The 13,893-nt window shown below is 39.7% G+C and overlaps 1 protein-coding gene across 1 annotated transcript in view; it reads left to right on the top strand.

Moving 5' to 3' along the window:
- Positions 1 to 537: 537 nt before the first annotated feature.
- The window catches only part of GPR89A (G protein-coupled receptor 89A), a 40,494-nt gene continuing 27,138 nt past the window's right edge, over positions 538 to 13,893 (top strand). The window contains exons 1-3 of the mRNA XM_082667925.1: positions 538 to 669; positions 9,029 to 9,088; positions 10,517 to 10,620. Coding sequence (XP_082524051.1) covers positions 628 to 669; positions 9,029 to 9,088; positions 10,517 to 10,620 — 206 coding nt within the window. The 5' untranslated portion in view covers positions 538 to 627. The remainder of the gene's footprint in view (positions 670 to 9,028; positions 9,089 to 10,516; positions 10,621 to 13,893) is intronic.

Genomic DNA, 13,893 nt, shown 5'->3' with positions numbered 1-13,893 from the left:
ATCACATCAGAAATTTACTGGGTTAGCTATATTTGCTAAAACCTGCCTTTCCACTCTTCCCTCTTTATGCAGTTGTTTGTGGAGCCAAGTATAAGTTGTAACATCTAGAACACAATGCCTGATTTATGGTCTAACTCATTTTTTTTAATGGTCTAACTTAATATAATAATAATCATTATTATTAACTTCATCTTATTAGCTATGACCATTATAAAATAAAATTACCACTTAAAATGTTAGCTCAGGCCCCACCTCCTTTAGCCTCAGAAATGGAAATACTACCTTGCAATACATCTGCCTTTGAATTTTCAGACCACATTGTTGTATCCCGCCCCTTTTAGCCAGGCCACCTCTAATTAAGGCCCGCCCCCAGAGCGGCCCCTCCCTGGCCCCTCCCCTGGCCCTCAGCTCCTCAGCACCCGCCCACTCCTAGCCCGAGGCGGGAAACGCTGGACGTAGCTGCTGATTGGCTGGCTGGGGCGCAGCTTGATGGCGTCGGGCTGGCGAGCGGAGGTCCTGGCAGTGGCCCGCGGGCGACAGCTGCCAGTGTGAGGGGGCCCGTGGTCAGAGCGTGCCGTGGCCTTGGGGAGTGGGAAGTGGAGGTACGAGCCCTCCTTATACTTCGCCATGAGTTTCCTGATCGACTCCAGCATCATGATTACCTCCCAGGTGAGCCACCGCGTTCCGCCCCAGGACTCCTCAGCCTCCCTTTCCCGAGTCGTCTCCTCCGGGCCTCAGCGATGCGGGCTGGCCCGGAGTCTCGGTCTTCTCGCCCGCGGCCAGTGCCTGCCTCACCCGTGCCCAGAGCTCGGGGAGGGTGTGGGATTTGCTGCATCCGGTTCCCTGCCACCTAGCTGTCAGGAGGCGTCCTGCGGCGGTCCGCGCCCCCCGCCCAGCCTCCATACCTCCTCACCCCACCCCACCCCCAGGTTTTCCGTTCACTTTTGGGAGAGGTCAGGTGGCCTTAGCTCTCAGAGCGGGTGCCGTGAGAAGGAAGCTGCCCCCAAAGCGCGCCGAAGCTCTGGACTGCGCCGCTGATTCATGGATTAGGGAAGAGTGTGGTGCGGGCGCGGAGGGAGTGACTCGCCAATCCCTGCTGGCTCCTGGGGACACGTGAGGGCTTTGCTGGTTTAGCTGTCAAATCCTGAATCCGGATGCGGAGAAATTTGCCGCCGTCACTTGAGAGATCTAATAAGTATCAGGTTTCGTTTGTACAGTAACACCTCCATCCTTCATCCTCTATTTGCTGCCCACGCTTTCGGATCTTTTTCTAACCCTCTTTCCTTCCCGATTGGCCACCTTCATTCATTCGTACAGTCAGCAAACTTTTATCGAGCATTATATAAAGTTCTGAGGATACAAACCTAAAATAAGACAGACTTGTCCCTGCTCTATAGAAACTTCATCTAGTGAGCCTTTTGCTTTTGCCATGTCAGTTCATTGAGTTACTCTGTTTTATTTTCTTCACAGCATTTATCATAGCACTGATATTTATGTATTTGTTTATGAATTTATTTTTTGAGATAAATTCTTCATAGCTCTATCCTCCCTCCAAGTGCAAGCACTCAATAAATATTTGTTGGCCAACTGATAAAATTTGTAGAAGCTCAGACTACCTAATTACTGATCTTCCCTCCACCCCACCCCCATTTTTCCAGTAGTTTAAAGTATTCTTTCTTAATTGTTCCTTTTTTTCAAGTGGCACATGACAGAAACAGTTCCTTCTGGGGGTTTAAAGTAAACTAAATCTTAGGGGGTTTTTTTTTCTGTTTTTGTATTGCTTTATCCTAATGCTTCTGTCTTCGGAGTGGAGCATTGTCCTTGTTTCTTGAAATCCTTTTATTAAAACATTTTAGAGAGCATGAAAAAAGGAACATCCTGATACGATAAATTTTTTGTTTTTAAAATTACCATTCTTTATAAGTTTTCATAACTATAGTTTTTATTGGCTGCATAATATTCAAATACATCAATGTACAAAAATCTGGACATGTAATTCTCTTGCTTTTCTAACTTTTCCAAGGCTTCCTGTTGCCCTTTATGACAACTCAGGGTTATTTTTAGCCCTAGTACCAACTCAAGAAAAATGACAATATTTAAGTAGCATTTTTTTCACTCAGAATAAAAATAAGAATGTCAGTGAGGAAATTGGCATTACATTATAACACTAAGATGGTTATAAACATTTTTAACATGGATATAATTGATTGACAAGTTGAACCAAGAAAGTGGCTTTCTGATCTTGTATGCCATATAATACTTTAACTTTCACACATGCATTCACATGCAATATTAAATTTAATTCTCAAGCCTACTCTTTACAAGTGAGGAATTAAGACCCGAAGAATCCTTTGTGTGGAATTGTTCTCTGTCCATATATTTATGTGGCTACTTCATCATCATTTAGGTATCAGTAAAAATGTCACTTCGGGGAGGCTTTACCTGACGCCCTACCCCCAGTCAAGGTAGCCTCCATTCCAACCACCTTCTGTCTCATGTCCCAGTTTTAGTTTCTTCTTCATATCTATCACTTGTTTGTTTGTGTTCATTAGATGTAAACTCCATGAGGTCCAGGATACTCTCGGTCTTGTTTCTGCTGTATTCCCCAGCATCTAGATCAGTTTCTGGCACATAGTAGTTCTAGTAAATATTTAATAAAAAGCACCTTTCTGGAGAGGTGTGAGTACCTTAGAAACACCTTCCCCTCATTTTTCCTGTTTTGTATGAACTGAAAGATTTATTTGAAACGAAATCTGAAATCAGAGGTCACATATTGAAGCTGGTCTGCCTCAGGCAACATCCTGGTGTAGAGATTGTCACAGGATAAAGTTCACATCCTTAATGTGGCTTATGGGGTCTCTTATGATGAGACCCAGCTCTTACCTCTTCACTTCAGCCTTGGCCCTCACCATTTCTCACTTCAATTTATAACACACTAGCCTTACTAAACTTCTTTTCGTTCCTTAACCTGGCCATGCTACCATGCCTCCAGGTTTCCACCAGTCTGTTCTCTTTCTGGACCTTTTCCCCATATCCCTCCACTTTTTTCTCCTGGCTAACTCCTATTCAGCCTTCAGATCTCAACATGGATATCCAAAAAACCTCTTCCAGACTGGACTAGATGTCCCTATACATGTTTTCCTAGTACCCTTTGCCCGCTTCACTTATAACAGCACTATCACATTGTTTCATAATTACTTGTCTATCTCCTCCGTAGATTATAAATTCCTTAAGGCAGTGCCCATGCTCTCTTGTTTGCCATTCTACCCCTAGGGCCTGGCACGTATTAGACACTAATAAATATTTGTTAAATAAATAAAAGTGTAAATAAATGATCCAAGAAAGGGATCTTTTATTGTCAGTTCTTTAATAACTGTCCTGCCAATGGCCATCTATTTTTTTCAAAGCTGTAGCTAATTTTCAATGTAGGAGTTATTTTTTGTAAAAGCAACTGTTATCTAACCTCTGTCTTCAGCCTTCTCTACAGTCGTAAGACTTATCAGTTCCAAAGTACACTCTTAAGTCCCAAGGTCAAGACTCTGCACAATTTCAAAAATATTCTTTTTGAATAAGAGCTGTGCACTTTCTATTTTATTTGCAAAAATGTTTGAAATCACTTTTACCTTTTGCATGCTTTTTAGATCCTCTGTAATCTTGCCAGAATTCATATTAATCTTGGACTTCTTGAATTCTCTATTTTTTTATATTAGTTGTATAAAACTCTTTTTAAGTGTTTCTTCAATGTGAAAGGAGCCCACAATGAAATATAAAGGTATGTATCTCTTTCTCTTTTTCTTCCGTTTCCCACCCCCTCATATAGACTTATCAATTTCACTTGTTTTCTTTTCCTTGTCTAAATCCCATTTCAGAGTGCTCTTAGTGAAATATTTTATTCTTTTTTCATCCATCTCCACCATATACACTACTCCCTAAATTTCTAACTTCTCCATCTGCAGTCATGACTTCAGAAGTCATTTAAATATGGCCTCTAAACTATAAATTTAAATGTCTCCACTGGTAATGTTTTTCTTTTTTTAAGATGTTGGGGGTAGGAGTTTATTAAATTTATTTATTTTTGCTGTGTTGGGTCTTCGTTTCTGTGCGAGGGCTTTCTCTAGTTGTGGCAAGCGGGGGCTACTCTTCATCGCGATGCGTGGGCCTCTCACTATCACGGCCTGTCTTGTTGCGGAGCACAGGCTCCAGATGCGCAGGCTCAGTAGTTGTGGCTCACGGGCCTAGTTGCTCCGCGGCATGTGAGATCCTCCCAGACCTAGGGCTCGAACCTGTGTCCCCTGCATTAGCAGGCAGATTCTCAACCACTGCGCCACCAGGGAAGCCCCTGGTAATGATTTATAATAGCCAAAGGATCTCCCAGGTAGTCTAGGGGTATTTTCTTCTAATCTATTCACCCTCTTCCTTTTCTACTCGGTCTGGATTCATGGATCCAAGCTACTTTCTCATACCCTCTTGTTTCTTTACCTACATATAAAAGTCCACGCTCGGATCACTGCTATAGTTTGTCTACTACTAACTCGGGCCCAAAGTCTTCTGTAGAAAATCATACAACTGTGCAGATTGCCAATGCCATAAGTTTATGGACACCCTTAGCTCACTGAATCATTTTTTTTCTTGACTTTAATCAGCTGCTTGTTCCCTTCCCCTCATAATTTCTCTGAGTCTTTATCACTCTTTTCAAAGCTCCCTTTTCCATTTTCACCTCTCCTACTCTTAGCAGACCACCTTGCCTCCTACTTTATCAACAAAACTGAGGCCAAGAGGTATGAGCTCCTTCTATTTCCTATATCTTAATCTAAGCAGTTATTTATATCCGCAACCATTCCCAATTCCTTTCCTCCCATGTGAGAAAATAAGGTGCCCCTTACTCCTGTTTAAGGCAATGTTTTCCACCTGTGCCTTTGATCATGGAGCAGCTTATTGGGAAGTGGTTAAAAGCACAAGCTTTGGAGTCAGCCACCCAGACTTCAGCTTGAATCCTGATTCCGAAACTTACTATAAGTGGGTTAACTTCTGTTAAGCCTCAGCCTTCTCTATAATGAAGACAATCAAACCTACCTTATCTGTTTTTCATGATTAATGAGATTGCAAGGCTAAGCACTTAGAGTTCCTGGAATATACCACATGGTCAGTAAAAGGTAGCTGTTGCTAATAATAATAAATTAATAACATCATCAACTCACCTCCAGTGTTCTATCAGTTCCTTCTCATATTTGTTTATCTCTTTACTGCTTTCTTCCCCTTGGCCTGTAAATGTTTCTCTTTACCCCACATGCTTCCTTGGGCTACTCTCTAATGTTTTCTCTCTGTCTCATTCTTGACTGTCCCTTGGGTGATTTGTGCTTATTGTCTCTACTGCCTTACCCGCCCCCCTCCCCGCCGCGGGCATCCCCAGCCCACTAGAGTCTGGTTGCTGCCTCCACCTCACTACTCAAACTGTTTTCCAAAGGTCAGCGTTGACCTACAAGTTACCAAGTCCTTTGAGCATTTTCAGTCCTGGTTCTATTGCCCGTCTCTGCTTCATTTAACACTCCTTTAAACTCTATTTCCTTGGTTTCAGGATACCACGGTGTCCTGGTGCCTATTATTTCTCTGACCATTCCTCCTCTGTCTCCTTCCTGGTCTCTTCTTCCCATTCCTTCCCTCTACTGTTTTCTTCCTGGCATATTGCCTTCTTCACTCTACATACTATTCCTGGGTGATCTCATATTCTTTGGTGGTTTCAGCTCTTAGGTGCATCTCAGCCCTGCCTTCCTAATCTGTCTTTTATGTCAATCTGGATTGCCCTCAAGCACTTAGCACATCTAAAAGTGAATCCATCATAGTCCTATCTCCCACCCTCATTCCCAAACCTTTGTTTTCTTGCAGTAGTCTTTGTGTAAAGTGGGTGGCCTCACTCTTCATCCTGTATCCCAAACTAGTCACCTTTGATTCCTCCCTGCTGATTTTACCTTCTAAGTACTCAGATCTGTTGCCTCCTCTCTAACCACCGATGTCTTAATTCAGGCCTTTATCATCTTTCATCGGGACTGCTGCAACAACCTCCTATCATGTTTCTTTTTCTACAGTGTTGTTTCCCTCAAATAGCTACCATAATGCTCTATACAAAATAAACCCAGCCATGTCTTTTCTGTATTTAAATAACTCCTCATCACCTACAGCCTATGATCCAAGCTCTTTACAGTGGCCTCCAGGGCTTTCAGTCATTAGTTTTCTGTTCCTCCTCTCTTAGCCTTATTTTTAACCACTTCTTTCTTTGAATTTTATCTTCCAGCAGCACCAAACCGTGTGTAGTTACCAGTATATACCGTACTATCGGGTTGGCCCAAAAGTTCGTTCAGGTCTTTCCGTAACATAACATCTTATGGAAAAACCCGCACGAACTTCTGGGCCAACCCAATATTTCTTACCTTTGTGCCTTTACTCATGCTCTTTGCTGTCTGAAAAGAAAGCCCTGTCCTTCTACCCCCACTACCTGTCTTTTACCTGCCTAATTCTTTTTCATCTTTTAAGAGTGTTTGTTTGTTTAATATTTTAGGGATGGTGGAAACCTTTGAGTGTGTGGTGAATACCTTGGAACCTCTCTCTAGAGAAATGCATATAGCATATAACTCCCAAATTTGCACATGATATCAGGTTTTAACCCTAAATTAAATCCTCCTTCATCTAAGGTATTATCATCCCCAGAAAAATGTGTCCTAACCCCCTGCCAGATTGGTTTAGTTTCCCTCTTTCATATTCTTTTACAATATCATGTGCATGTCTCACATTATGATTATTTAGTGTCTTTGCCACTATACTATACCTCCTTGAGGTAGTAACTATCTTACTCATCTTTTTGTCCCCAGCACCTAGCACAGCACATAGAAGTTATTACCAAAAAATTGAGATTGAATGTTCCTGAAGAACAAAACATCTTTCACTGTGGACCATTTATCCATTCAGCAAACATTTATGGAGAGCCTGCTATGTGCCAGGCATTGTGCTGGGTGCTGAAGATACAAAGATTAACAAGACAAACATGATCCTTATCCTCACAGAACTTACAGTCTAATGCCTTTTTAAAAAGCATGTATTTGGGCTTTCCTGGTGGTGCAGTGGTTGGGAGTCCGCCTGCCGATGCAGGGAACACGGGTTCGTGCCCCGGTGCAGGAGGATCCCACATGTCGCGGAGCAGCTGGGCCCATGAGCCATGACCGCTGAGCCTGCGCGTCCGGAGCCTGTGCTCCGCAGCGGGAGAGGCCCGCGTACCGCAAAAAAAAAAAAAAAAAAAAAGCGTGTATTTAAATTAGACATTAAAAAACTGTGTGGTGAGTGCTTTTGTAAGGGAAATACAGGGTAGAATAGGATTATATAAAAAGAGCAAGTTACCTGTATTTGGGAGACCAGAGAAGGCCTTCAAGAGGTAGTAATAATTAAGTTGCTATCTGTAGGATAAGTAGGGAGGGGACTGGAGAGAAGTTCCCATCAGAGGATAACATCTGCCAAGGTCTTGGTATGAAAGAATGTTGTATCTAAAGAAGCAAAAGCAGTTCCATGTGGCTGAAAATATGAATTTGGTGGGTAGGAGGGACACAACAAGAGGAGGAGGAGTCTGCTAAACCATGCTCAAAAGTTCACACTTGCTCCTAAAGTCAGTGGGAAGGCATAAAAGATTTTTTTTTACTGAAATAATGCCATTTGCAGCAAAGTGGATGGGCCTAGAGATTATCATACTAAGTGAAGTAAGTCAGAAAGAGAAAGACAAATACCATATGATATCACTTATATGTGGAATCTAAAATATTATGCAAATGAACTTTTTTATGAAACAGAAACAGACTCACAGACATAGAAAACAAATTTATGGTTACCAAAGGGGAAAAGGGGTGGGGGAGGGATAAATTAGGAGTTTGGGATTAACAGATACAAACTACTATATATATAAAATAAACAAGGTCCTACTGGATAGCACAAGGAACCATATTCAATATTCTGTAATAAGCCATAATGGAAAAGAATATGAAAAAGAATATGTATATATATGTGTAACTGAACCATTTTGCTGTACACCAGAAACTAACACACCATTGTAAAGCAACTATAATTTTTTAAAAAAATGTTATTCTTCAATAAAGTTCCTAGCCAATATAAGAAGAAAAGAGGAGTTGTGTCAGAGTGTGTGTATGTAGAGAAAGTTCTATTTACCAGTGGAAAACAAATGAGCTTTAGAAAGCTGAACAGAGCTGTCATGTGGCTACTGTCTCTGATGCCAGCTTGAACCAAAACTGACAACGTGAGATCCTGCAATCTTTTGGCTTTATACTGAGATGGAAACCACTTTAGTGGATTAGGCAAGACGGTGGAGAATCAGAGAAAGGTCCATGAAGGAAAACATATAGAAAATATCACTCTGTCTACTACTTTCCTTTTTTTTTTTGCGGTACGTGGGCCTCTCACTGTTGTTTGCAGAGCACAGGCTCCGGACGCGCAGGCTCAGCGGCCATGGCTCACGGGTCTATCCGCTCCGCGGCATGTGGGATCCTCCCGGACCGGGGCACGAACCCGCGTCCCCTGCATCGGCAGGTGGACTCTCAACCATTGTGCCACCAGGGAAGCCCCACTACTTTCCTTTTTTTAAAAAAATCTTAAAAATAACTCCTTTTCCTTGAAGTTGTTTTGTTTTTCTAAATACTTGTAAGCAAGTATCATCTGTAAGAAGCAAGTTTCAGTGACTCCTTTTTTATTTGCTAATTTCTGTGGCTCATAAAATGACTATCATAAGATTACAGGAAAAATATATACTTTAATTTTTTGTCTAACTTAAACAAGGATAATTTCAAAAATTGAAGAGCCTTTTAACATCTAGTCCCAGTGTTGAGGACTTTAATAAGTAGATCTTATATGGGTGGATGTTGTCTTTAATCTCTGAAATAAGCTATTTAGTTAGGCGACCTTTTATCGTAAAATAGTCTGTAGAAGACATTTCTCAAAAGATTATGTATATTGACCTTCTATCTTCTTTCTCCCCCAGATATTTTTCTTTGGATTTGGGTGGCTTTTTTTCATGCGACAACTGTTTAAGGACTACGAGGTGAGAAGAGATCATTTTGATTATGCTAATATTATATGAATTTAGATTGTTTTAAATGAGACAAGAAAAATACCTCCATTAAAGAAAAATCATGTTCGAGAAAGACAAATATCATATGATATCACTTATATGTGAAATCTAAAGAAAATGATACAAGTGAACTTATTTACAAAACAGAAGTAGACTCACAGACGTAGAAAACAAACTCACGGTTACCACAGGGGAAAGTGGGGGATTGGGGGGGGTAAACTGGGAGTTTGGTTTTAACAGACATACACACTACTATATATAAAGTAGATAAACAACAAGGACCTACTGTAGAGCACAGGGAACTGTAGTCAGTATCTTGTAATAACCTATAATGGAAAGGAATCTGAAAACGTATATATATATATAAATATATATATATATATATCTGAATCAGCTGTACACATGAAACATTGTAAATCAGCTATACTTCAATTAAAAACAAAATGAGTTATGCTTGAACTTCCATGACCTGTGATGGTCAAGAAAAAAAAAGAAAAATCACGTTTACTCCCAAGATGGGAAGTTTGTGCCACTATATAATTCTTAAATTGGAGAATATAATCAAGCTTAGTTGATTTTTTTTTTTTTTTTTTTAGGCAAATCGTGTATAGCCCAGGAGCCAGGATCAAGAAATATCACGCCTTAGTCATATCAGTATATATACCAATAGCAGACAGTTATTCTTTGGGAGAGAATTTAACTTATAATGTCTCATAAATGTGCTCATTCATTTGGTATCTGGCCTTCAGTGTTAATTACCAATCGTACATCCTAAGTTAATACCAAATTCTAAGGTTGGTTCAATTCGTATCTTAAGCCTTGAATTCAGAAAGACAACAGCCTACACTGGACATTTCCTAATTAATCTTTCTCATTTAGTAATAAGCTCAATGGTTATGGACTATCTGGGGTCATTTCTAGTATGTTCTCCATTAAACTTCCCCAGGGAGTTTGAGTTATTGTCTGAAATAGCCCAGAATTCCAGAGATTCTGTTCTGCTCAATACTTTAAGGCCTCCTAGGGAAGGTTCTAAAACTGGTTCAAGGTCTGCAGAATGTTGAAGTAACCCTTTTAGCACTAACCTGTATATATAAATCTGTAATTTTTTTTGTCAGTGTGCATCAGGAATTCTAAATGCTACTTCTGACCCTGTCACTTCATCTTCTTGTGCTTTAAATTTTTCATCCACAGGAGGAGGATGATAATAGTGACCCATGAATTAGAAGTACTACCTACTTTCATCTATTCCTTTAGCTCCAGACTAGTTACTGTCATGGCCCTGTTTCTAATAACTTGAGAATTTCCTTAACATAAGTTTTCTGACTTGTAACCAGAAGGTTATCAACTCAATATTTCACATAAGGCAATGACTTTTAGTCTCTATTTGACTTTTAACAGGTGCGTCAGTATGTGGTACAGGTGATCTTCTCTGTGACTTTTGCATTTTCTTGCACCATGTTTGAGCTCATCATCTTTGAAATCTTAGGAGTATTGAATAGCAGGTGAGTAAGAGTACTAATTCGCTATCCTCTTAAAGAGACCTATGTTACTTTCTTTATGGTGCAAGATTTACTGGGATCCCATACCTGAAAAAATGTGTCTGATATGGGGTTAATATCCAAAGCATATAAACGACTCATATAACTCAATAGCAAGAAAACCAAATAATCCAATTTAAAAATGGGCAAAGGACCTGAATAGACATTTTTCCAAAGAAGATTTACAGGCCAACAGGTACATGAGAAAATGCTCAACGTTACCAGTCATTAGGGAGATGCAAATTAAAATCACAATGAAAACAGTAAAACCACACCTCAGATCCGTTAGAGTGGCTACATCAAAAAGACAAAAGAGGGCTTCCCTGGTGGTACAGTGGTTAAGAATCCGCCTGCCAATACAGGGGACACGGGTTTGAGCCCTGGTCTAGGAAGATCCCACATGCCATGGAGCAACTAAGCCAGTGCGCCACAACTACTGAGCCTGCGCTCTAGAGCCTGTGAGCCACAACTAATGAGCCTGCACGCCACAACTACTGAAGCCTGTGTGCCTAGAGCCCATGCTCCGCAACAAGAGAAGCCACTGCAATGAGAAGTCCACGCACTGCAATGAAGAGTAGCCCCCTCTCACCACAACTAGAGAAAGCCCACACGCAGCAGCAAAGACCCAACACAGCCAAAATAAATAAATAAATAAATTTTTCAAAAAATTAAAAAAAGACAAAAGATAACAAATAGTGGTGTGGATGTGGAGAAAAGGGAACCCTTGTGCACTGCTGATGGGATTGTAAATTGATATAGCCACCATGGAAAACAGTGTGGAGGCTCCTCAAAAAACTGAAAATAGAACTACCATATGATCCAGCAATTCCACTTCTGGAAATATATCCAAAGGAAATTAAAACACTGACTCGAAAGAGTATCTGCACCCCATGTTCATAACAACATTATTTACAATAGCCAAGATATGGAAAAAACCTAAGTGTCCATCAAAGGTTGAATGGATAAAGTGTGGAATGTATATACAATGGAATATTATTCAATCACAAAAAATGAAGAAATCCTACCATTTGTGATAACACAGATGGACCTTGAAGGCATTATGCTAAGTGAAATAAGTCAGACAGAGAAAGACAAATACCGTATGATTTCACTTATATGTGGAACCTAAAAACAAAAATAAGAACACCAAACTCATAGAAAAAGAGATCAGATTGGTAGTTGCGAGAGGCGGGGTGTTTGAGGAGGGGGAATTGGAGGAAGGTGGTCAAAAGGTACAAATTTCCAGTTATAAGGTAAATAAGTTCTAGCACACTGCTGTGTGATATATAGGAAATTTAAGAGAGTAAATCCTAAGAGATCTCAACACAAGGAGATTTTTTTTTTGTATCTATACGAGAGAATGATGTTAACTAAACCTTTTGTAATAATTTCGCAGCATGTGTAAGTCAAACCATCATTCTAGACACCTTAAGCTTATACAGTGGTCTATGTTAGTTATTTCTCGATAAAACTAGAAAATAAAATTTATTATCACAACCTGGAAGTTTTACTGATATCTAAGCAGAGGTCAGCAACCTTTCCTGTAAAGAGCCAGATAGTAAATATTTTAGACTTTGTGGGCCACACCGTTTCTATTGCAACTACTCAGCTCTGCTGTTGTAGAGCCAAAGCAGCCACAGGCAATATGTAGTCAAATGGGTGTGACTGTGTTCCAGTAAAGCTTCATTTATAAAAACAGGTGCCTGGCTGGCCATAAGTAGCGATCTAAGAAGTGTAGAAAGGACTATGACTCAGATAGTCTAAAACCAAAATTATTGTTTTTGGTAGCTGATGTCCCCCAACTTTTGACTCATTTATAATTAACAATCCCATATAGTAAGACACCTCACTCAGTTACTTGGATTTATATTCCTCAAATAGCTTATCTTAAAGAGTATGGAAGTAGCATTGCTAAAATCTCGTTCTTTAGGTGCTTTTTTGGGGGATTGGGTAGGCTGAGACATGTCTTCAGTTATACCTATTTTTTCATACTAACATTTGGTCCTACTATGTAACAGAATTATGGACCGTGATCATATATTATTACCTGTGCATTGACTATTCAGAATACTTTTCAAAGGAAAATCTTGGACCTGACCAAGAGTATTCTTTTGGCTCCTCTCTAAACAGAAGTGGTATAGCCTCCTATTCAAATATGTAATCTTGTTGGTATCCTTAATTTTCTCAAGAGAATGTCATTTTACCCTCAGCTCAAATGACAGTTAAAATATATGGTTTGCTTTTAATTGGCAATATGGATTACACGTGTCATTTCAAACCCACTGCCTCCCAATATCTTTCAGAAACTTAGCTGAAATACTAAGTATGATTGCCTGGAGGATGTGCATATTGTTTGTTTCTCCATATGCTCAAAAGTGGGTAATCCAGATGAGCAAAAGCTGTCAGTTTATCTAAACCAAATGGTATTGGCTCTCTGTAGGGTAGCCTTTACTGAATAGCTCTTTATTTTATGATTCCTGCCATCTACACTAAGGAGTAAGCAGAAGAAATAGCCCTCTGAAACTCATCAGTGTTTCTCTTGAAAGGATGTTGTGAAGAACATTGTTAATTGCCCTCATATTTTCTTCTTTATGAAATCTTTGGAGAAATTTCAATATGATCGTGGTAATAATTCAGTAATAATAAATCAGTAGTAATTATGCTTACTTTATGTAATTTGTTTTTCTTACATACACTATGATTTATCTAACTGATCAATTTTTCTATTTTACATTGACTATTAGAAAACGTAAAGCTAAATTTATGACCCACCTGTAGCAAGTTTCTAGAACTTTATGGTGAGCATTTTCATAATAACCATCAGGCCTGCCCTGATATTCTACCTATATTTTGCCACTGTTTTTCCTTCCTTTCTTATTTCCTTATAGTTTATTTCATCATCCTGTATTTTATATGTACTCATAAACCACTTAACCACTTAACCTTTTTTGAAACAAGGCCTAGTTTTAAGTAAGTTTAAAATCAATAAACTTGACACCATTGAGAAAGTGAACAGATATCCCACAAATTGGAGAAAATTTTTGTAAATCATGAATCTGCTATGGGACCTCAATCTAGAATATATAAAGAACTCTTACAACTCAATAATAAAAAGACAAATATCACAATTAAAAAATGGACAAAGGATCTGAATAGGCATTTCTCCAAATAAGATATGCAAATGGACAATAAACACATGAAAAGATGCTCAACATCTTTAGCCATCAGGGAAATGCA

The sequence above is a fragment of the Grampus griseus genome, assembly GCF_964374135.1.
Source record: "Grampus griseus genome assembly, chromosome: 1".
In the NCBI taxonomy this organism is placed as follows: Eukaryota; Metazoa; Chordata; class Mammalia; order Artiodactyla; family Delphinidae; genus Grampus; species Grampus griseus.
Note: the sequence above shows the minus strand (reverse complement) of the source record. Positions and strands in the feature narration are given on the sequence as shown.